The 25,122-nt window shown below is 42.5% G+C and overlaps 3 protein-coding genes across 3 annotated transcripts in view; 1 reads left to right on the top strand and 2 right to left on the bottom strand.

The window, feature by feature from the left end:
- TM4SF18 (transmembrane 4 L six family member 18) overlaps positions 1 to 8,866 on the bottom strand; it is a gene marked incomplete at its 5' end in the record, with an annotated part of 37,720 nt that extends 28,854 nt beyond the window's left edge. The window contains one exon of the mRNA XM_085513510.1: positions 8,549 to 8,866. Coding sequence (XP_085369636.1) covers positions 8,549 to 8,866 — 318 coding nt within the window. The remainder of the gene's footprint in view (positions 1 to 8,548) is intronic.
- Positions 844 to 5,962, top strand: TM4SF4 (transmembrane 4 L six family member 4). The gene is made up of 5 exons (XM_015872132.3): positions 844 to 1,192; positions 1,453 to 1,542; positions 3,846 to 3,979; positions 5,009 to 5,198; positions 5,472 to 5,962. Exons 1-5 carry the CDS (start codon positions 1,019 to 1,021, stop codon positions 5,487 to 5,489), a joined length of 606 nt encoding a protein of 201 aa, XP_015727618.1. The 5' UTR covers positions 844 to 1,018; the 3' UTR covers positions 5,490 to 5,962.
- Positions 8,867 to 9,155: 289 nt separating the features above from the next.
- WWTR1 (WW domain containing transcription regulator 1) overlaps positions 9,156 to 25,122 on the bottom strand; it is a 39,088-nt gene continuing 23,121 nt past the window's right edge. The window contains exons 3-6 of the mRNA XM_015872127.3: positions 18,043 to 18,242; positions 13,577 to 13,710; positions 12,958 to 13,070; positions 9,156 to 12,758 (exon numbers count right to left, since the gene is read on the bottom strand). Of these exons, the coding sequence (XP_015727613.2) occupies positions 12,574 to 12,758; positions 12,958 to 13,070; positions 13,577 to 13,710; positions 18,043 to 18,242 (632 nt within the window). The 3' untranslated portion in view covers positions 9,156 to 12,573. The remainder of the gene's footprint in view (positions 12,759 to 12,957; positions 13,071 to 13,576; positions 13,711 to 18,042; positions 18,243 to 25,122) is intronic.

Genomic DNA, 25,122 nt, shown 5'->3' with positions numbered 1-25,122 from the left:
TCACAATTCCTAGGAAAATGTTGTTGAACATGACGGCAAAAAATTCAAAGACTGACTCCACCCCAGCTACTGTTCCTCACAGTCTCCAAAATATTGTTGCTAATGCATGACAATGAGTTCACTGGTCCTAATCTCAGACTGAAGGCTGGGATTAGAAAGAACATAGGACGGAAGGGAAGAACCCCTTTGAGGAACAGAGTGTGCAAGTCACTCTGTTTTTCAATGGAAAAAGACTTAGGTCAATGTAAGCATTGTCAGCCTCCAGTTCCAAATGTAAGCATGTCAGCCTCCAGTTCCAAATACATTTCTTCAGCATTAGCGATGGCTCGAGCTGTCCCTGCCCCTGCTCTACCACTTCCTTGTACTGGCAGAGTTGTCCATGTGCCTTGCAAGGAATCAGATCAGGGCACCGCTCTATGTGAACAGGGACTTGGACTTTTTTTTTCACTTGGACCATTTCTATAATAACAGCTACTGATTAAACCAGCTTATTCAACACTGCTACTTAACCTGAAGTTACAGTTTCAGCTTGAGATGCTTTTGGACAGTTCAAGATGATGTTCTTCATCACAGCACAAGTTGTGTAGGACGATATGCCATGCCTAAGCACCCAGTATCTCCAAGAATTATAATATTGGACTAAATAGAATTTCTATCCGTAACCTAAGCCCAGATAACCAAGGGCTCAACCATCGTTCACATTAGTAAAATATTAACAGAGGTTACTGGTTGTCATAGTAAAATGAGAGGTTGCACTGAACGTAATTTCATTTATGGAGGCTCCGAAAATTGACATCATGGCTGTGAGAACATATAAATAATGCACACACTGTGTTTCAGATCAGCTGCAGCAACGTCTCCGAAGCGAGTATTCTACGGGCTGAGTTCCTCTAGAGGCACTGCAGAAACCAGACTTTGTAAGATAGACTGAGGAGCTCCTCTTCTGAAAACATTTCTGAGAACATCTGAGAGATTTTTCCTCTGTCTTTCATTGTGTTCACCGTTTCTTTCAAAAAACATGTGCACGGGAAGCTGTGCTAAGTGCCTGGGAACCACACTTATCCCTTTGGCTGTGCTGTGTACGGTCGCTAACATTTTGCTGTTTTTCCCTGGAGGAAAAGTGGCTGAAAAGAATGAGCACATTACAGACGAGGTTTGGTACTTCGGAGGGATACTGGGATCTGGCGTTTTGGTGAGTACATCAATTCGGGCATTCCCACCTTTCTTCCCCACCTTGACAAAAACTTTGCATTGCTGAATTTTCTCAGTAGCTGAAATGCAGTCTCTGATGCTGAAAATTTTTCTTTGATAAATAAGTTAAAAGTCTTGAAATAGTTTGGGGATAAGAAATCTAATTCAGTGGTGAGAAAATAAAGATGTGGAATTACTGAATTTAAAAGCAAATGTAACTTGAATTTATTCCAATTCAAACTGAATTTCTGTTATCGGTAGATGATCTTTCCTGCCTTGGTGTTTTTGGGCCTTAAGAACAATGATTGCTGTGGATGCTGTGGTAATGAGAGCTGTGGAAAGAGGTTTGCGGTAAGTCAGAGGAAATGCAGCAAAAAAAGCAAGAGCTACATTGTAATCAATGGAATACATGTTTCTTTCGTTCGCAATCACTGACAGACAGACAGACGCTGTCCAGACTGTGAGACACAAGGCAGGCACAGACTGCAGGTTGTCAGAGCTGTGCTGCACCTCCAATGTGCCACGGATACACACCTGCGCTGCCCCGTATAGCAATCACAGCACTGTTGCGATCACAAGTGAATTTTGGAGAGATCTGCATTTCATTTGGCACAGTGTGACAGTTCCCTCTGCCATTTTTTGCTGGCAGTTTCAAAAACTATTTTGACAGCTGTGCATTGTGTTCCCAGCTCATTGCAGACCCCTGCAAGGGGCTGAGAACATCTGATCGGGTTCACAGAAAACTACAGGTTAGAACAGAACCTGGGAAGTCACCCGGCCCAACCTCCTGCTTGGAGCAGTCAGCTCTAAACCAGTCTGAACTTACAGCTTCCTCTAAGGCTAATGAAAAGTCTCAGATACCTTCAGATGCCAGAAGACTTTTCAAGTGCTTTAGTTTAAAAGTCAGACTAGATAAAAAATAGGAATATTTCTGCTAGGAAAGTGTATTCTCCTGAGACAAATTGTTTGGCACAAGGAGATCATTACACTGCTCTGCAACAGAACAGATTTTCAATTAGAAAAAAAGAGAGGGAGAGAGAGAAAAAAAAAGCAATGGCTGTGAGCTCTACAAGGAGCATTCCCTGTCCCCCTGTAAGGCCATCCTCCTGCAGTCCCAAGAGCACAGGGAAAAGATGGAGCCTCACTGCCAGCAGTGAACATGGCTTAACTTAGCTCTCAGGACCACAAAGAACACAGGCCCTATCAAACTAGAACAATCCTGCTGCCAGGCTTCTGCTCACACCTCTGCAATTCAGCTGAACTTGGGGCACGTCTATACAAGGAGAGTTGAGTAGCTGTGAGTGCTCTCTGCCCATGCTCAGGCAGGCGCACCCAAGTTAAGCTATATGCGAGGGTGGTGCTGCCCATACAGCAATGTCCATCCTGCAGTTCTGCTCTAACCATGTCAGCTTAGTGCCTGAACCAAAGACTGAGACTTTCTGCAGCCACTGTGCTGTATTAAGAGAGTCCCGGTGGGCTTACCACAGCGTGACTGAGAACTGAATCTGCTCTCCTATTTTAACAGAAGCATCGTTACCATGATGTCTGCTATATTAATGTAATTTTAAAGTTAGCCCCATCAGATACATAAACACAAAAATGCATGTCTGTCAGTGCATTTTGGACAGCAACTTGAATTTTCGGTTAGCCCTGAAAGGGCCGAGCAGATCATCTTTGAAAGTCCCTTCCAACCGAACTATTCTGTCCTATCACAGCACTCACACAAGAGCTCTGTGATGGGATCTATATGTAACACTCACAGCCCTGAAGATGCTTTTTTTTTTCCTTTTTTCTTTTTTTCCCCCTCCACCCATATCAGAGCCCTGGCACAAGCTGCCCAGGGAGGTGGCAAAGGAATGTCCTTCTCTAGAGATATCCAAACCCACTGGGACACATTCCTGAGCAACTGCTGCAGGGAGCTGCTGTGGGGAGTGGGACGGGAGGAGCCCCAGAGGCCCCTTCTGACCTCTATGGTTCTGTGATTCTGTGATCCTATCACTTCAATCCACTAGAAATAAGGCTAGATGTTCGTAATGTTCCAATAGAGCATTTGTTTTTGAAAGATTTACTTACATATTACTGTATGTGAAAAGCTTGTAATGGAAAGCCAGGAAAATAAGGACATCCTTCTACCAATTCCACCTGCACTGCTAGAGCTAACAATGACAAGTACCTGGGTGAAGATATACACAGTAACATGAAATGTGACGGGAAGCCTCAGGAAGGAAAAATAGAATTACTTGGTCCAAATATGACCAAGATACCAAAGTTAACTTGCAAGGGGTACTGCAGATTTTACTAATGCCACAAGTCGTCCAAGACTCCATAATCTTTTGTGAAAGATCTGCCTTGCTGAAACACTGTGACTTGAACAGCCATTTATTGGATACATACAGCCCAAGTGGGAATAGTGCCATCTGCTGTGACAGTACCAAATTCTTCAGTCCTCAGGCAAATTCTTTCAAACCTTCTACATAGCAGCGCAGCTATGCAATATGCATCGATCGTGCAAGTGCAAACTGATAGATTTTAGCTGTTCTGCAGCTGACGTTTTTGACTGTTAAGAGCTGAGCTTAGGGAACGTACATTCACATGAACAGGGAGCACTTCAACGTTTGAACGAGAACTAAAATAATGTAATTTCTCTCCATCAGATGTTTTCCTCTATAATATTTGCTGCAGTTGGAGTTGTGGGAGCTGGATACTGCTTTGTTGTGTCAGCAGTAGCCATAAACAAAGGCCCAATATGTTACAATGGAATACAGTGGCTCTATCCCTTCAAGGATGGGTAAGTCAAGGCTATCAGAACAAAGAAAAGAAAAAAAAAATAATCCAAGTAATATACGCTTTAAATTCATGATACTGCTACACTTCCAAATTTCTTGTTTAGCAGTGGGGATTGCACTACTTGTCTAAAACATAGGTGTTCTTCAAAGGCTGAGCAACGCACAACAACACTAATTACGGAGCAAGAGTGGTATATAAAGGATAACAGAACCAATCAAAACTACTGAGTTTCAAGGGAGCCAACAAAGAAATGAATGCGCAGCCCTCAAGTTTCTTATCGGGACTATAAGCAATATTCAGGGATGAGCTATACCTACATTAACAGCAGCAATGTCTCTTATTTAAATATGAGGCTTTTCAAATAATTAGTACTTATGTCATTTTATCTTAGTTATGGAATTTGTCCCACTACAACCAGAACATGTGGGCTTCTCATTTGTGTTCTCCTCTTCCAGAGAGGACAAAATGTAATGCTATAATGCTGTAATGCTGTAATGCTGTAATGAAAAGAAGCCCGGGGATTCTGCCAAGGGAGAGATGGAGACAGTGCTGTTCCCTCGGGGGAGCCCCACAGCTCCTGGGTGCCTGGCAGCTGTATTTAATTCATGCACCACAAGATGTCAGGACTGCTTCGTGCAACAGCAGAACTGACACCATGAGCAGGAAAAGTGACTTCACATTGAGGCATGAGCAGGCAGGGAAGTCATTTTGGCACATGCTTGGCTGTGATTTGATAATTTGTTCTTCCCAGAACAGCAAGAATGGTCCAGTCGTATATAAAGCAATCTCATCTCTGATTTTGCCTTATCTTTCTGAATTAATTACTTAAACTGATTGAAAAACTACACCAAAAAATGTTCTAGACAAGGAGTACTGAAGTTGTAATGGGAATTATTTTTTGCAATACTGAAGCTCACAGAATTTTGGTCATGCAGTGACAATCATTGTGGCCCTGTCAGCCACAATGGATCATCTCTTTGCCAGCCAATATCATCTCCTCATTGCTTTGTTTCTCTCCTTTACTAACCAGGGATTACCTCGGTGACCAAAAAATGTGGGACTTGTGTCAGTCACCCGCAAACATTGTCCCCTGGCACCTGACCCTCTTTGCTTTGCTATTGGTGATGAGTGGGATCCAGGCAGTGCTTTGTGGCATTCAGGTTGTGAACGGACTCTTCGGAACGATCTGTGGGGACTGCAGATGCTGCGGATGCTGCGGGGTGAGCACCAGTTAATTTCTCCTGCAATTTTGTGTATTGACAGTAGCTACAGATGCACTTGATGGGCTGGCAGTCTGAAAAGTTGAAGTAGCCTTCATTCAGCACGATCATATTTTCTAAACCCTCAGTGCTGTCAGGTGCTCAAACAGTCATCTCGGTCCTTAATTGTGGGGTTTATCCAACAGCTTCCTACAGCCAGTGGAAATCATCAAACCCTGTGAAAGTCACACGAATAGGAGCCACTGAATAACCTCTGTGATTCCCTTCTTCCAGGGAGACGGGCCTGTCTAAAGAACGTCAGCAGAGCAGAGAACACTTCTCATCTTTTGAAACCACTCAGGAAAGGTTTCAGCAGCACCGCCACTGCTGGGAAGATCAGAATGAAGGGCACTTCCCTACTCCAAACGGGTGAAGCCCTGACCTCTCTTCAGGCACCCACGCACCTGAAACCCCTCCTCATGGAATAAAATTAGCAAAAGTCAACACTCATAATCATATTTATTTTTGTAAGACAGACTCCATACAGGATTTTGCCTGAGAATTCCCTTTTTAACATTAATAGCTTTCTAAGTGTAGATCACCAAACAGTGCTGATATAAGTTCAGTTGTTATGCAATTTTATCTTATCTCTTTTGAAGTTTATAAAATGATGAGAACATCATAAACAAGTGGAACTTCTTTTGAGGATATGTTTATGTGTTCAGAAAAACAAGGATTTCATTCTTACAGGTCTGCTATTATAAAGAGTCTGTCACAGAAGAAAACCGTGGATCTCAATGTCTCTTTTCTTAATGGAGAAATAGGCATATTTAGCAGCACCGCTGTGCAGGGAAGCACACGGTCAGAGCAATGGGCTGAAGAACAGACTGCTGCCAACAGCCTGCAGCATGGTGAGCCAGCCTGGACACCACCACAGCCAGCTTTAGAAACTCAGTGAGAAAGACCAAAGCGCAGCTATTAGCACGGCAGGGCACTGACTTCTTCCAGTACTTTCCTCCAGTCACTCTACCGTAGGAAGTGTAATAGCACAGTAGGACAGCAGCAGTGAAACTGAAAATTTGAAGCTACGTGAAGAATATAGAGAGACTTTCCCAGAGTATTTCCATGGACTGCAACTCTGTTGTGCAGCGACATCCTGAGACAGAAGCTCCCATCTTTGTATTCAGCTGTTCTTGACAGGTTTCTTCTGCACAGAGTTGTTCACTTTCTTGAATCATAATATTCCTTCTGCAGTCTAACTCCATGCTGTGCAAAGAACCTCCTTTGTTCTGACCCCGCCATGTGTTCAATTGATGCCTCCTTCTTCCTGTCTGCAAGAAAGTGTCTGTCCTCCCTGTGGCAACTGATTTCCCCAGTTTTCTCACATCCCTCTCAGCTTTCTCTCTACCAGCCTGAAGAGCACTCAGGTTGGCAGCCATTCACACAGAATTGTTTCCCCTTCACTTGACATTTTTTTGCAGCTTTCCCCACTACACCCTGGGATGGGTGGGCAGAGCAGCACAGCACAGCACTCATGGCTCAGCCACGCTGTCCTTGCAATTTATTTTATTCTTTTTAGGAAAAAAAAATCTTTTAAAGAGAGAAAACTATTTCCCAGGGAAATCAAGAAGTAAATAGAGGTGCTGAAGGAGAAGGCTGAGGGATTCAGACCACCTTCACACTTCTTACTAGAGGCTCTATAGCAAATCTCCATGACCCTGCTGGCCAGATTGGCTCTCCAAGGATTTCTACTTCACCAAATCATTGGCCACATCTTTTTCCTCAAAGTTTCACTCTGAAACAGTGTCTCAGTGCCCTGCTTCCTCAAAATAGCATCTCACCTGTTCTGTGCCTGAGGTATATAAAAGAACTGTGAGGACTTGAAACCTGTAGAAGCTGGTAAGTGTTATGCAAAATACAACAACAAAAAACCACCAGCTGAATAGCCATACACACACACACAAAGAGTTAATACAAGCCAAAGGGTGTAATGATACATTGTGCATGATAAATGATGAAAGAGCTCTTCAGGAACAGCTGTCTCTCCCACCTGTTACACTGCATTGCTCAGAATTTGAGAGAACCCTTTATATCCCCACCCACCCCGACAACCATTTCACATCTATTCCTCCATCTGTGGTTAGCAGCTGTTGGGCACCTCATCTTGCATTTGTCTTGTTTTATTTATATGAAGCCTTTGGGAATATGGAATGTTTCTCATCAGCATTCAGCAAATGGATGCACAGCTCCATGGTGTACGACTCAGAGTTATTAATAAACTGAACTTGTAAATCTGCGGGGGAGTTGGGATAAGAAATTAGGAAGCTACAACACCTGAACAAAAAAGACAAAGCCAGGTGCTTCATGAGCCAATGCTTCTAAGACACCCGACACAGCAGTTTCCTAACGAGAGCTGATAAGTCAGTATTGAGATAAGGTACACACACATTTTATGTTGTGATACAGCCCTGGGGCGTATTGAAAATCCCAAAGAAATGGGATTTGCCACCGATGTGCCAGCAGCGCTGTTATGTTGGCATGTGAGGCAAGAGAGAAACCAAAACTAAAGACAACTGCAGGTAAAACGCAGCTCAGCCTTCCTGACCAACTCAGACAGCACGCTCGGTTTTAGCTGACTGAGTTGCAAAGAAATCCTGGGAGCTGACAGGAAAACACTGGGATTGTTTATAACATCTCAATGTGAACGTGTTGTTTAAAACTTCCGTATGTGCTCAGCGACTGCCGGCCGGAACAGCCGCCCTGACACCGGGAGGCACCGCTTCAGCTGAGCGTGCACAAAAAGAAACGGCTCAGATCGCAGAGATCGCAGAGATCACCACGAGCTGACACGTGTGAGCGCTTTGGGACCGCGTTCCGCTGCAGAGCGGCGCGCAGCCCGGAACCTTATTGCCCGCAGCGGGACGGCACGGGGCCAGGCGGCAGCGCCACGTGCCCAGGAACGGCGCCTCAGCGCAGCTCTGCGGAAAGTTTGCTTCTAAAAATGGGAAATAACGCACGTAAGGTTGAAGCCATTTGCGCTTCGTTTAAAGCGTTCGCATCAGCAGAGCGCGGAGGACCGCCTGTAACGTGATTCTAACCGGGAGCGCTCACCACCCGCCCTCGGTCCCGTCGGACGGCAGAACGCAACGAGCCGACGGCGGCGGGGAGACCCCGCGGAGCGGAACAGAACGGAACGGAACGGAACCCGGCCCGGCGTTGGGCAGCAGCCGGCACAGCACGGCACGGCACGGCACAGCAACACGCTGCCGCACACGCGAGAAGCGGCGGAAGCACCGAGAGCGGCACGGCGCCCCTTCTCTCCGCCCCTTCCCTCCGCCACCCGCCCAGCTCGACCCACGGCCGCCCCCTACCTGCCGCCTCCGGGCCGCCCCGAGCCGGAGAAGGGCGGAACCCGCGTGTTCTGCGCCCTTAGGACGGTGCTGCCGCGATCCTTCCTTCCGCCTCGGTTGTCCTCTTCCTCCTCCTTCAGCAGCGGGTGCCGGAGCGTTTCGGCCCCGCTCCTGGTCCACATCCCGTCCCGTGGATCTCAGCGCTCGCAGCTCCCGGCGCTCAGCTGCAAACGCCGCCGTTTCCGATCCGCGGTGCGAGGCGGGATCCCGGCGCCGCTCCGCGCTTTGCAGAAGCAGAGATTTTTCCGGACTATTGCGTTCATTTGTAATGATGCGATTTTAAAAAGAAATGGCTGGGGGAGGAGGGGACGCGTCGCTGGTATCGAATTGGTGACGGTGGAAACTGTCAGCTGGGACGGAGAGTGGGAAGAAAGAACCGGGAAGGTTCGAAGCGAAGCGCTGCGCTGAGCAGGGCGCTGTGGGAGCGCGCACCCCGCGCCGACACGTGCGTGAGGTGGGTGCGAACCGCAGCGGCAGCGCTGGGCGGTAACGCGGCTCGTCTGCACGCCTCCCACGTGCATCGCTGCAGATACCGGTACGTAAAGAGAAACGCGATGCCACTGAGATGTAAACGTAAAACGCTTTTATTTTGCTAGGAGCCAATCGCTGGATTAAAAGTGAACGCCTTCCCCACAGAACAGATCTTTACCTTTATTCCAAACGTGGTTCCCTGGGAAGCAAAGAGCAAAACCCTCCAAAGGGGGATAAAAAATAAACAAAAGAACAACAAATATGCATCCAAAATGTTCCAGTTCATTCTCATGTACGAGATCAGAGAAAAAACATCTTAAAAAGCACAGAATGGAAGCCTCGTACAGCAGACTGGTCTGTGTGCTCCTCATACACACAGTGATTGTGTGCTCCTGATACACACCGTGATCTGGGTGCTGCTGATACACACAGGCTGCTGCAACACAATCTACATTAAAAAAAAAGCTCACACGTCATTTAACAAAATGAAGTGAATAAAAAAGTTAAAGTGTTAGCACGTACAGGGATGCAGTGTATTAGAAAACAAGTTTACCTGAACATCCCTATTCTTCTGCTTAAAACAGACATTTAAATCCTCTCCTCCCACTACAAAACATTCATTTTCAAGCAGGCAAACCCAGCCCACCCCCATGTCCTGGCAGTCCTCCCGTATCACCAGCTGTGATCTCCATCACTATGAAGAAGAGCTGACAGTGTAAACCATCGCTTCTACCTCAACTATGATTTGGTTCACAACCGAGTGGAGATCTGACCTAAGATTTTGGTCACTGCTTTGCACTGACAGCACTGTTTCAGGTAATAGCACCTCCCTGTTCCAACTGTGATTTTATCAATAGGGATTAATATGGAGATGTAGTTTCAGATTTTTTGCCTTTTAAACTCCTTTGAACCTTGACACATAACCACCCGAAACACGGCTGATGGAGCAAGCTGCTCTTTAGCTCTAATTCTGTGTAACATCACATTGCACCAGAAAACAGTATCAGTTCTCAATGCAAGAGCTGTCGCCTCCAGCTGATGGAAACCAGTGCAGCCAAACGGCACCGGCTGCCCACTCTGCATCAGCCGAACTCCTGACCTGCTTGGAATGTGATGCATTGTGCCCCAAACTGACACTGGTACCGGCAGGTGGACAAACTGTTTTCTCCAGACGTGACCTAACGATGTGTCGTACGCAGGGAATCCCACGAGAACGCGGCTCTGCAGCCACTGTGAATTATTCCAGCACTGATGGCCTGCAGCCTGCCAGGCCATAACAGCACTGGAGAGTGGCCTACAAGTCAGCACTACAGCCAGGTGCCAAAAATCTCCCATTTCTATACCATGCAGTCAGGTGTGTCACTGAAGAACAAAGCCTGAGGACATCAATTTGTCATCCAGGCTGACACCCTGAAGAGATCCCTTAAAAGAGAGGTTATTCATAATTACAGTAACACTGCTCAGCCCTGCCCGGTCCCTTGTTCGTTGGAAAGAAATTTCTCTTACCTGGACTCTGCTAGCTAACATAGAAAACAAAGTAAAACCAAAAAGAAACACATAAACAGAAAATGCCCCTCTCCACCCTCCCCAAAAATAAAAGAATCGTAGTGACAATTCAGTAATTATACTCTGTGCAGACACCATTCTACTGTCACATCTCACTTAATATTAAAAAGGAAATGCAAAAAGAGCTGCTTTTCTCTCTGTAATGCAACTTCATGACTGTAGGTCTTTGCCTTCCCTCTCCTGTTCCAACTTTTGGTGTGTGCATTTTGGTTTCCCTCTTTTATACACTGCACACCAGCTGTGTGTCACAGGCCAGTTCTTCTACCACGACTTCTGCTGACCACCAGTGACTCACCTTCTGTATATCCCAGTCTGCAGTGACCCTTCTCACTAAAGATCAAATTTTGTCACATAATCATGTGACTGCCAAACCTTCTCATGTTCCCGTAACTTAATCTCTGACCTTTACACCTACATTCGTGCAACCAGATGGAAAAAGCCTTCAGTGATCAATATTACAGCGCACTGGTAAGATCTTACCAAGTATCATTAATGTGAACAACAGCCGTTTACACTGAGTGCCACCTCTTCCTCTCTCCGCATACCTGGACTAAGCTCAGAGAAAAGTTTTAGTGCCTTTCATAAAAATACATATTTTTCAATATTAAAGGCTTAAATTCATAGATCATAAATAATATAATTTCAAAATATTTAAGAATTTTAGGACTTCATTTGCATTTCAGGGGAAGAGTATGCTTAACATCCTTGATGCCTATTCAGTCCCAAACCTCTGAAAAAAAAGCATTTGTAGATTTGTCCACTTCTACAACATGTAGAAGTGCAAAGAACATCATGCTTTGTGTTCTATACACTGATTACAGTAAGTGACAGACTTAAGAATAGTGCAGCCTTACCAGACCAGTAACAACACTGCTTAGCTTTGCCCTGATGAAGACAACATCCTTTTTTTTCCCATGTATAGAACTACATGTACAGTTTGACATTGTCAGTCAAAATATTACTAAAAACAGTACTACATTTTTTTTCATACTACATATGACATTACCAAGTTGTAACACGTTTTTCTGTCCTGACCTCAACAGCACATCTTTGCATTTAATTGCCACATGTTATTATATAGGAAGAATTGTTTGTTCATGTGCTAAATTACAAAACTGTAATGCTTATTGTAATAAACATCAAAATCTAAGATCTACTAAAAATTGCTGGTTTGTAATACATTGTTTTATTTTAAAAAGGCAGCAGTTAGTACCAGTTGGATTGTCTTACAACACTGCAGCAGTGTGAAATTGTTGCTAAGCAATACTGGTACTTTCAAAAATTAAGCATAGTTAATATCTGTAAACTATACAGTAATATAGTGGGGGAAAAAAAAGAAAGGAAATGGCAACAGTACTTCTCGTGCCTTTACAAATATATGAAAATTATCATGGCTGATCTGGATCAGATTTAATCTATATTCCATACAGTACAGTTTTCCTAATAATAAAAAAAGATTTTTCAAGCTTAAGTAAGTTGATAAAAAAGCCTCTGATACTATTGTCATAAATGCAGTAATAAAACTGCTTGCATGGTCCGATGCTGTGCAGGTTCTGTGAACCAAGTGACCTTGTAGTTAGCCTTTGTGATTCATTAAGGGTTTGTGATGTTAATCAATACCTAGAAGATCAGCCACAGGCATACACAAACATCATTCAGTTTCTGTCCTTAAAGTGAAACACTTCTGCCTGATCTGAAAAGGAAAATGTGTAGTGTATATTTTCTAAAAGAGGAAGAAATATATATTTATATATATATATATATATGTAGTTTATATTTAAGTTAGTGTCAGTCAAATCCAGGCAGAGATTAAACTAACCATAAAGAGGACATAACAAGTCATTAAGGCAGTGATCTCTCAGGATTTTCAGATATTCTACCTCAGTCTAAAGAGGGAACATAAATGCTGAATTGCATTTCACGCTGAATCAGCGTTAGATAATGGGTGATTACAGCCATGTAAGGAAGGGCTCATTTTTGCTGAGTACTGACTCCACATCATTGAGAATAGGGATCAAGTCTTCTGACTCCAAAGTCCCAAGATCAACGTTTGTTCCTGGAAGACAGTCGAGGAAATCAGGGAAACGTGTTTGTTGTGCATTTATGTTCACAGTTGTCTGTGTGACAGTTTCTCCTAGAAAAATTAAAGACAAATATGTGAAATTCCAAACCTTATGGGTAATCTACAACAACACAACTGATATAAAAATTATCTTCCCCATTTCCTGTAAACACTTCTATCCTCTATGATGTTACCTAAAAAAGCCCCACTATGCAATTATAAACCACTACTAGCTATAACTAGATGTTATTAATATCATTACACTTCTAACCTGTATCCATCTCGTCTACGTTGCTGAGGAAATCTTCAGGTGTTGTTGGTATACTGTAGCATCCTAATCCCAAGCCACTGTCTGTACTCTGTTCCCTGGAATGGTATGGCCCACTGTAAATTGAAACATGAAAAAGCCTCAGTAATGGTGTTCTGTTAGGCATTGTCCCTAATCATATCATGTGAAAAGACAATCCAATAGGTTAGATATTAAATAATGAGTCATTAAGCCTCACCATTATTGCTGGCTTCCAATACAGTCATTTACATGATTGCAAATTCAAAGTGACTGAAGCAAGGTCATGTTAATTTGGAACTATACACATGTATACACACCTCTCTAGACAAAAACAGTTCTAACAGCCTAAAAGAAGTCAATTTATTTGTACTCATGTTATGTACCTAGGTTATTCTACGTGCACATACATACAGTACACTTCAAACCACCTGCTACCATTTGTTTGATTTTTCTACAATTCCTTCAGGAAGTGTAAACTGAAAGATTTCAGGTCATCCACTATATTGTATTCCTCTTCAGAGTATGCACAAAAGATGATTTAGGAAACTAGAGACACAGTTTTAAAAGTGTGAACTGTCTAATGAAGAGGACATGAACTTGCCTGTTCAAGAAAGGATCAGATCCATTGTTTGTAATAGATCTCATATCTTGGGTCATGGCAGCTGTGCTCACAGCTGTCTGAACTGCGGTCATGTTGTCAGAGTCCATGGGGAGCTGCCTGCACAATGCAGCTTCCTGAGAAGGCAAAAAATATATAAGGGAAAGAGGGTTATTCCAACAGTTCAGAACCACTGCAGTCTTAATACAAGAAAACATGTAATATATATCCACATTTTTATTCAGGAAAGTAATTCTAAATGATAAAAGTGAAGATTATTTGTTTATACTGTGAAGAAAACTGTGATGTTGTAGACAGGAACTGTCTATCTGTGCTGCAGAATCTACTGGAGGCCTCCCATAGTGAGAGAGGCTTCCAAGAAAGGCGGTTGATGCCCAAAGCCTGTCAGTATTCAAGAGGTATCTGGCTAACACCCACGGTAACAGGCTTTAACTTTTGGTTAGCCATGACGAGGTCAGGCATGTAGACCTGGTGCTATTTGTTAGTATGTTCCAACAGAATTATTCTACTCTGTTCTACTCTACTCTACTTTGTCATCTAGTTGCTACTAGGTGACATATTTTGCTAGGCACCAAAGCAGAAGATTCTAACTTGCAATCCAAAAGCATTTAACAAGTTAGAAAGACCACTGCAGCCAAGAATTTGATCCAATAATTTTTATAATGAATTCTTTGCTTAATATTAAGTGCCTGCCTGATCTGTGTCTTGCATACTGTCTTAAAGATTACAAATGAGACTAAAGAAACTTGTTTCAGCTCTTCATGAAAGTTAAATCCTCCTCATTTTAGCTCTGTGAAACAACCATGACATCTAGTGGTAAAGAGCTCTAACACAAATACTGTTTTGCTCCACACAGATGTCCCAAATGAAAATCCTAGGACCTTAAAAATAATAAAGCCATATCAGTAAACCTACCCAACTCAGCCTAATTATCACCACAGATAAATAATAATCTACGCTAGGTCATGCAATTATTTAGTAAATTCTAAGAATAAAAAGAGTGAAGATTTTTGATGACTTATGTATGGTAGCTTAAATATATCAGTTTGTTTCTCAAATGACAATATCATTGGTGATGTTTTATATATAATTAAACTGACTGGAGTCCGTGAAAATGTAACATCTCAGAAAATGGGCAGACCTGCTTTTTAACTGTCTATTTGAAGACACCGAAAATATTTTTTAACATATAACAATTACATAGCAAATACAACAATATAAGCAAGGCTAACACTAGCAAGACAGAGAGAAAGAAGAAGGCAGACAAAAAGAAAATACTGAAAGATAAAGGAAGTCAAACAGTCAAAATGAAGCTGGATGGATTCAGCTAAGATTTATTTTCCTGAAGACCAATCGAGAAATTAAGTTCATGTTTCTGATACTTGGGTGGTACAAATTCACACCTCACAGGACACAGTTCCCACTAGAAAAGGTAACATCAGGACCTGATTTGTCAAAACGTAAAATACATGTTGGTTACCACTTTTCTGCCACTTCTGAAAATCAAATGCTATTTCTAAAGGATAAAATAACACGGAGGATCTTGGTCTAGATCCAAGTATCTGTCTCTTTCAGAATATTGTATCCATATATTAATTAAAAGAGGGAAGATTTAGTCTGGACATAAGGAAAAAGCTCTTTATGCTAAGAGCAGTGAAGCACTGGCACAAGTTGCCAAGAGGAATGCAACACAACATACAAAACAGCAAAATACAGTAAGGATTTCTGAAGCTCCAACTCCTGACAAAGTGCACTTGCACATAAAATCCAGATACATTGCAAAATGTATCTCTTGTGGCACTAAGAATGGCAATATTGCAGCCGTAGGCTGTGACAATGTACTCTTAGCCATTCCATCACCTCCTAGCTCCCAAATGCAGGAGTTCCTCCTGTTGGTCAGCAGAGACCATCCTTGGCACTTAGTTCACAAAGGACCAAGTGCTAGGGCACTAAAGCACAAGTTTAAAAGCCTGAATGTGATTTTCAAAACAAATAATACCAACAAAAACAAGCAACCCCCACCCCTCAGTGTTCTGATAGCATTAAGGCATGTCAGAGTGCTCTGACAGTGACTATTTGCAAAATCTTTAAAAGCTTCAAAGGATTGCAGTATATTGCATTATTCAGTGTCTCTGAACACAGCTCCAATGTAAGCTCCTTTTAAGCTGTGTGCCAAGTGAGTCTATAAATTCATTGTCACATTTCCTGGAATCCTCCTTGGCAGAACTGAGCTGCACTCCATGATCAGTTGCCAGACAGTCATTTCAGGCTGGGATGTGATGATGTGTAAAGGGAGTTTACATTGCTAGCCATTTCAGCTCCTTTTCTGCCAGCCCTCATTCTCAGAGCAGACAGTGCAATAGCTAGACATCGCTTGTGCCATCAGTGGGTCAGTCTGTGCACCAACCTGTGCAGTGGGAAATTTTCCTGTTCAGGATGGAGCATGTCAGTGAGATTTGCTCTTCAAAACCAAATAGTGACAAATCCTCATCTGCATCCCCACGCATCATTCCCTCTACAGCTGCTTTTGAGTCCCTGTACCCTTCCACTCCCATGCTTATGGAAGAGGATTGGGGATCAGAAGGCAACATCTGAGACGCACTGCCTTTCTGTGACAGTCCCTTCCAAACAAGGCAGAAGATGCACACACAGAGAAGGGTGCTAGGATGTCTTCCCAGTATGGCCCTGTCAAGATTTCTATCTGACACTGCTCTAATAACTTCCATTTCCAGGAAGCCTCCTGAGCAGTAAGCACATACTCCCTTTTCCTTTGGAAAGCTGAAAGAAAGTAAAATTAAATAGATCAAGGAGAAAGAAAGCTCTTTTTGGAATGACAAAACTGAGTAAGGAAACAATTAAATGGGAACTGAGTCACACTGGTGTTCCGAAATGCACAGCCCTTCCTGCAAGGACTTGATTTGCTGTGCTGGTGGCTGTACCAACCAACGTGGTAAACAAATTCCCTGAGCAGAGTGCCTCTAGTGCTGCATGCTCCTCCAGGCTGGGAGTGCTGCTCCACCCAAGCAGCTGCAGCCAGGAATGGCTGTGGGGAGCCAGCAGCTGCTGCCCGGTGGAAAGCGGGGTTGTGACTTGCTGAAAGAATTCCTCCCATCTTGTTTGAGCTCTCTGCACCTCCTTGCAGTCACCTCACAGCAGTGTACACACTTTACTCAGTTTTTCCCTTAGGTAGGTTATACTAAAAAAGCAAAAGCACAATGAAGGGTCAGACCCCGGAGGGATTTGCCACATCCTTCTGAGCTGCTGCTCAGGCTGATGACAGGAAGGGCACAAAATTCTTTTGAAAAGGATAGATTTTACGTCTTGCTTCCTGCAAGTGGTGAATATGTCATTCTCTAAAAGCTAAATCAGGTCTGAAAATTGTAGTAATGCAAAGTGATACTGTCCTGCTTTATATAACGCGTAGCTCAAAGAAAGACCATAAGTATTGTATAGTTGAAGGCCTGAATAAGCACCACATGGCCGCACTGCTGAGCATGTATTAGTTTCAACAAAAAACAAACAGTGAGCAGGCAGGAATACCCACCCTTGTGTTAATTGCTCAACTGTTTTGATGCTTAATTTGCTGTTGTCCTGAAGCAAGAACAGGGCCAAAGAGAGTAAAAATAGTGGAACATGTTACTAGCATGATAAAAATATGACTAAACTCACACCAGATATGCCCACTTTCTTCCATCTCTTCTATGTTCCCTATTATGTCCTCAGTTCTGGACAGTAACAGTGAAGGTATGCACAAGGTTTAAGATTACCAATCAAGTCAGAGAACACCACACTGAACACAGTCATTCTACACACACAGATGATGTAGCACAATGTAATTCCCATAAATTAGGGTTAATGAAAATTGAGCATGGACACAAGACAGCATCTGCAGAGTTTCTGCACTCAAACCTGAACCATAAAAGTCAAATTCATGACGTGAGTCAGTAAAACATGTCAGAGACATTAATAGACTTGTATCTGCCATTCACCACTGCTCAGCAAGGGCATATGTTTAGCTACAATACTGTTTCCATTCACCGAGGATGATGGGAATAATCACATGTAAAGATAGGAATGTGTTACTTCAGGATTTGTAAAAGGACATAATTTTAATGGTTTTTTTTTTTGCTTTTTTTGTACAACTACAAATGATTGTTCTGAATTTTGTAAAACATCGTTTCCTTCAATTCTTCTATGCTTAAAGGAGGCAAAAGTGAAAAAAGTAAATATGAAGCAAATACGTCATTATAAGCTGTTTATACAAATATTCTCATTGCAGTGAAAAAATGAAACGTTCTCTGTCTTTTCACAAAGACTCCATTTATATTCATTTTTTGTTATTTTCACCTAAAGCAGTAGTTAATCACGACAACAAGCAACAGTGCTACTATTTGCACCGGGTAAAAGAAAAGTTATTGAGCAAAATAGAAGTGTATCCTCAACGTTACCTGTCGCAGTAACTCCTCCTGGCGCATCCTTATTCGTTCCCTCTCCATTTGGATTCGCTGGAGCCTCAGTTTCTGCTGCTGCTGCTGCTGCGCCGTCAGTGCATTGGGCATGTTCAATAGGCCTGGCTGTGGAGTCTGGGAAGGACAGCTTTGCTGTGAGATGGATGTGTTGCCTGTTATTTGGTGCTGGTGATTCATAACTGCAGGAAAGAAATCACAGGTGTGCTCAGTGAGTGGCGGGGGGGCACATAAGTCTGAGGTGGGAGTACAGTGGGACACAGGTGATCAAAGAGATATCTCAAACCAGATGGGGATGTGCTCTGCAAGAAAATGCACAATGCATTTGTCTTCCTAAGTAACCAATACCCATGCTGAAATCCTATTTTCCTGGAAACAGCTTCACATCTGCCTGCTGATATGAAGCAGTGAAGGAATTCATCCTTTTGCTTTGCTTGCATGCACAGTTTTGACATTACCTCCACTTTACCTTTAAATAAAACATACCAGTTCTCAGAAATGCAATATCCTTTGTGAACCACAGGGTGAATTGTTCCTCATTTCCTCCCCTGCCTTCACATTTCCAGGAAAAAAACAAGTATGGTGCCTGAAATCAGTTTGAATGATAAGTGGTAGCCACATACCGCTTTAAAAATTCACTGACATTTTTGCAAGTATTCTTTCACTAATGAGGTGACAGCATAACTAAGAAAGCATCTCTTTTTTAACAACAACACCCTAGATAATAAAGTACTTCTCAGAAGAGCTACTTTATCTTTCTTCCCAAGGAACTGAGATTTGTTTCTTTCTTGTCTCTCACTCACTGCTCTTACCATATGAAAACTGAAATCTCAACACAGTTCTCTGCTTCTCAGAACTTGATCTTTATGCTGAGTTCGCATCTAACACTGTAGGATGCAGTACAGCAAGAACTCTTGGAAGTGTGCACTGAAAGAGATGGGTTGATAATTTCAGAGTCTGAAAGCTCTCCGAGCTTTCTGCCAAATCAGGTATTGTCTGTCATTCTGCAATTGGAGGTATGCAGGCATTGGGCCAGGATACATTTTGCCATGCTTCATTAGGCTGAAATATTCATACGTGCTTACATCAGATCTGAACTGAATTTTCACAGAATAACAGAGTGAATCATAGAAATGATTTGGGTTGGAAGGGACCTTCAAGATCATCTAGTTCCAACTCTTCTTCTGTAGGCAGGGACACTCCTCACTAGACCAGGTTGTTCACAGTCCCATCCAGCCTGGCCTTGAGTGTTACCACAGAGGGGACATCCACAGCCTCTCTGGGAAACCCGTGCCAGTGTGTCACCTCCCTCATAGTAAAGTACCTTCTCCTGATATCTAGTCTAAAACTACCCTCTTCCATTTTAAAGCTATTTCCTCCTGTCCTGTCTCTACATGCCTTCATAAGAAATCCCTCTCCATCTTTCCTGTGGGTCCCCTTCAGGTCCTGGAAGGCTGCTTAGGCTCAAGAGCATCAGCTCCCTCAGCCTGTCCTCACAGGGGATGTGCTCCAGCCCTCTGATCTTCTTTGTGGCCCTCCTCTGGACCCACTCCAACATCTTTCTTTCTGGATGACCCAGTATCACATAGGTCCTAGCACTGTGGGGTCATCTGAGAGTGCAGTTATGATATTTTAGCTTCAGTGGCAAATTCAGCTCGAGAAATAATCCAAGCTAAAAGAAGCCCTGCAGTAATGTAACCTTTCCACTGACTTAGGGTATGTGGTCCACAGACAGCTGTATCCACAAAAATGACATCATGCTTCCTCATGAAACAGGGGTATTGACTGTTACCACCTCTTCCATGCTCAGCTGCTTGCTCCTGCCCACAAGTCATCCTTTTACTGGGCTGGCCAACACATTTCTGTAGCTGTATAACAAACTAAAAATTGCCTGAAGCTAGAAAGGTATTTTCTAGTTAGACAGGTTCCTAACAAAAGCACTGGGTAGCTGTGAAAATGTTTATGCTCAGTGAACACAGGAGAACAGATGGGAGAAATAAACTGTTTTCAGGGAAGAGGAAAGATGGACAAATCCAGCTTTTCACTGGCAAATCTCTAAAGGACAGCAAACTGCGGCGCCAAGAAGGAAAGGCAGGAATGAGAGATGGGTGCAAGAATCAAACTACTTTTGTAATGGAAAGCTTTGAAACACAGAGGATCTAGTCTCATTCTAATTAAAATAATTAAGAAATATTATAAGTACAATTATATGAAGAATATCAGTGTAAATCTGGTGTTAAATTTCCAGTACCATAAACACTTCAGCAGGAATTTAACTCTTTTCACATGTGTAAACATGAGTTTAGATCTTTGGCATGTCAGTGGTTGGTTGACTGACAGGACAGCTACACTTACAATCCAGGCTGGCTGAGGGATTACACCACAATACAGTCAGTCTTACATATAAACACTGTTTTCATCTAAGCAGCACATACAAATTATAGAACCAGGCAAAGTTAAGTGAAGTCTAATAGCGTGTATGGTGAATCAGGGCTAGAGCCTGAGTTGTAATACCACTTGCCATGCTACCTACTGCCTTTGCTTTAAAACACTCCCCCTTTATCAGCAGATCTGCACCAGATCTGTAACAGCTGAAACTACAGATGCAAGAAGGCAAAGAACAAGATGATGAGTATACACTGAGAAATATTTCTCCCAGAGTTATGGTCCCCAGTAACTCTCAAAGTCATTTCTTCTCACGGGGACAGAGAACATTTTCATCCAGTCAGCCCTAACTCTTACAGTAACTTCCTTTCCTTTCAAGCAATGCTATCCATTATTACATATGATCAAGGAATTACAGGAAGCTTAGTACAGTAAGTGAAGCATTCCTACACCAGACATTAGAAGTGTAGAAATTAAATTGTACCGAATTACCTACAAGTCAGGTGTGTCATCTCTCATCATATTTCCCCGAAACAACAAAAATCCTACTCTACTTCCAAGAAAAGGGACTTATGTCACCTGGATTTTTCAGTGCAGTAGATACACAGAGGCAAAAGAGTAAGAGCCATCCTCAGCCAAGTCCACCACCTGTATTATTGGGTTCTGCTTCTCCTTCTATAAGTACCTTTCTCCTCAGAGGAATGTAGGTCTAAAACCTCTGGACACAGGTCCAGAGAGAAACTGCTCTGTTCAAAACTGCCACTGATTGGAATAGAATTAGATAACAGGAACAAATTCAATAGTTGTCATTCGAACCTCTTGGCACTGTGTTTCCCCCCATCATACACTGTTAAAAAAAAAAAGAGAGAGAGAGAGAGAGAGAGAGAAAAAAAAGAGAGAGAGATTCAGATAACTCTTCATTCAGCTTCAATATCAGACATCTTACTTCATAGCAGACTAACAGTTATGGATACACTCAGAAACATCAAGTCATCGAGTACAGAGAAGTCATGTATCCATGCTTTCAAACAACTACAGATAGCTCTGTAAAGGTTAAGATAAAGCCTAACTTAAAATGAAGCATTAAATTGATATACTGACAAAATCACTTTTTTTCCTAATCATTCAAAACTATCTGATAAATAGAGATGTTGAGATCTAGCTTTTGATCTTATTAACCACCTAACGGCATTATTCCACTAGAGTTATTCTTGAGTACAATCACAGTAATGTCACAGGCAAATCATATAGATGGTTTACTTTTGCAAAGACACATCTAGTTTGTGCGTATGTGCATGGATACATAATGCACATTAAATCAATCTAACCCAGCTCAAAACAAATATTAATGGAAATAATGTTAGTATAAAATGGAAACTATTATGTGATTCAATACAGAAAACAAAGCGAAACCAAAATCCAGGGGATTCTGTAGCACCATCCACAACAACTGCTGCCTTCAACTGGTCTAAAAAATATATCCTAATATATCCAAAATGTTAATGGAACAGTAATAATAATAATAAAAAACCCAAATAATAATTAAATAACGGCAGAATGCCAAGTACTCTTAGGCCTCAGTTCCACTGAAAGCCACTGCACATAGTTACGTGCAAGCCTTTTGATAATGTGTTAAATGTTAGGGTTCTTCTTTATTAGCAGCTTAAGTACTGTGGAATGGGTTCTCTGCAAAACAGCCCATCCCAATGATCTTCCAAACTTCTGCACTGTGGAAAGCACTGCGCATCCCCTTCCTGGGGGACACTGTGGGTCATCTCAGACAGAACACAGCATCTCCAGTTTGAAGCAATTGCACAGGATAAATCATGAGGGCAAGGCCGTGCTGTGCTTGGAAGCTGAGGTTCTCATTCCTGTCCCTCACCATATGTAGGCAACTTACAGCCAGTGCGACTTTCCCAAGTACAGTTCTTGGCCCACCTTAGAAGCACTGTGTACTCTCAAACTACAGCTGCTCTGTGTACCAGCACCAGCCCACGCAGTTCCCTGTTATCCTTCTCATGGCTCACACCAATAGAGCTTGAGGCTGAACGTGGCCAGGCACACACTTGCTGTTGCATGACTGATCTATGACAGTACCAACATGTCCACTGGAAAGCATGTTTTCCAGAAATGATGTTCTGCAGAATGTTCTCCTGAGGGAACATGGTTTGAGAAAAAAGTTCAATGAGCTGTTTCCTGCAGAAGAGTATTGTTGCTGCAGCTGGGCTAGACAGCGCTCTTTTCAAAACTAGATTGCATACATGTCCACATACAAATATATATGCACACAGATTTCTGCATGTGTACAGAGCTCAGCACAGAAGATGAGTAAGCAGAAAGGATGTTATGATGTCACTGGGAAAAGTGTACTAAAATGACTGGGATAATAATATTGGATATAATCCCCAGAAATAATATAGATGTACTGGATAAACTATAGAGACAATAGCTTATGGGTAATCTTACGTACATAGAGTTCCTGAGTCAAGATAGGAAGCAGTCATGTAAAGCATGATCATGGCTCTCAGGAAGGACTACTTACAGAAAACAAAACAACTGAGAGCAAAATGTCTTCAAACACCAATTAAAAATGTAACTGAGCCATTCAGGAAAATGATCAAAACAGTAACCACCCACAGCATAGAACAAATAGATTGGCTCCAGCTAAATAAACTGCTTATTATGAGGCAGGCAGTCTGAGAATGTCGTCCTGTAGGCAAAAGAAAGACTGATCAAAATTTGCAGATTGTACACAGTGGACAAAAGACTGTGAGAAACAGAACCACTTTGTATTTTTTGGTGCCAGAGACACCCTTGGGCATCTTATTGTGTTATACAAATGTAGTGATGGTTGGTATCAGTCATTTTCAGTGGTTTGCTATTGCACAAGCAAGCACATTTACAGATTAAGCAACCCAAAGACATTCTATGTCCTCCTGACTTATCTAAGACAAAAGTTCTTCCTGTTCATGGTGCTAAGAATAGCATTCAGCACCGACATCCTACAGAGAGGTGTCAGGAGTGAAATATAATGAATTTTCAACATGCCAACTATACGGTTTTATTTGGGGTGTAGATTAATTTTGTTCATTCTGCAGATGAGTACTAGCCATACCTAATAGGTGAGGATCACTGCTGTGCTATACTGAGGTCACTTTGGGTCTAGAAACAACTTTATTACCTGTAGGTGGTGCAAAGTCCATGCTAGTAGATCCTTCCAGGCTGTTTGGAAAGCGTGCAAACATTTCTAAAGCATCTTTGCAACATGCTTCCAGAATCAGAAGTCCTGGAGAGTATAGGGCAGACAACTAGCGTGTCATTCAATGTGGCTTCTCCAGAGGCACTTAAATGCCATTTGATCCCCATTTAAAGCCTCCTGGAACCCAGAGACTACAGCGCAGAGCCACTCACTTCGTTCTGTGGAAGTGCATTATCGCTAGCTTCAAGAGGGCCATACCAGCCCTGAGCTAGATCTTTCTACAATTGCAGATGTAGGTTTCTCTGCATGATGCTCCAAAGACAAAAAAAGACAGCTATACTGTGTGAATGCAGACTGGCTTACACAAAAACTGCAGCTTCCTACATCAACAGCTGTTATCTGTGAGAAACTCTGACATGACAAAACCAAAGGACGTATAGGAACATCCAGGTCAAAGAACACAAAAGTTTACCAAAGATGAATGACGTTCCCACATTCTCCTCAAACCTAGTTGTATCTGGAATAACTGAAATAAATGATGCACAGCAAAGAAATTTGGTGATGTTACAAAGCCAGAGACAACACAAAGAGGAATGGGCAGTACTAACACTAATACTCCAGCACTCTCAGTCTTCCTAAATGTACTAACAGCCCAAAAGTTCTGCAGTTCATCAGAACAGTTAAGGACACCAAATAATGCATCAGAAAACCTAAGGTAGTATTGCTACAAACTTAAGCTGCAACCAGGAGCATTTGCCACTGAAGTTTTGACAGATAAAGAAAGTGCAAAAGGGACACCCTTTTGATTCTTTACAGAATCAATACCATTCAAATATGTGGTCACACTTATTTCTCAAGCAGTTGTGCCACAACTTACAATCACTTAAAACCACTTCCCCCTTATTACTCTGAAGCTCCCCCACCTCCCTGGCCTCCTACTTTCTGTGCACAACATTACGTATAGCACTGGATAGGTCTTACCCTGAAAAGCTCTCTACTTGTGCAAAAAACATGACCAGGCAGAATTCCGGACTCCTCAGAAGATGTGCAGAAAAGAACGATCACGTAGTAACAGTTATTACATGACCAAGAGTTTTCACTGCTTTTAACTTTTTACTGTGTGAGTTCTTCAAACAAGAGAGAAAAATACTCTTGGAGATGACAGTAGGTTGCTTTTCTGGAAGGTAAGTTGCAGTGGTATGCATGGGGAAAACAACAAATTATAGTACCTGGAATATCTTCAAGTGGGTTTGGTATGTCTGATACTGCCTAGATTTCAAATTAATAGCGAATCTTTAAGTACACTACTTGGAATGGAAAGAATCCCAGCAATGGAAGAACTACCCATGCAAGCTCATTTTGAGAAAAGTCTTTTACTTCACTGCTTTTCCTGAAATTAGCCCAAACTGTTACTTATTCTCTTTTGTACTCTTAACTTAATCAGAGTTGAAATCCTATACTGAAAAGTTTGGTAATGT

Source organism: Coturnix japonica, chromosome 12 (genome assembly GCF_054131305.1).
Source record: "Coturnix japonica strain WE chromosome 12, WE-NBRP24, whole genome shotgun sequence".
Taxonomy (NCBI): domain Eukaryota; kingdom Metazoa; phylum Chordata; class Aves; order Galliformes; family Phasianidae; genus Coturnix; species Coturnix japonica.
This window is presented reverse-complemented; position numbering and strand designations above follow the sequence as displayed.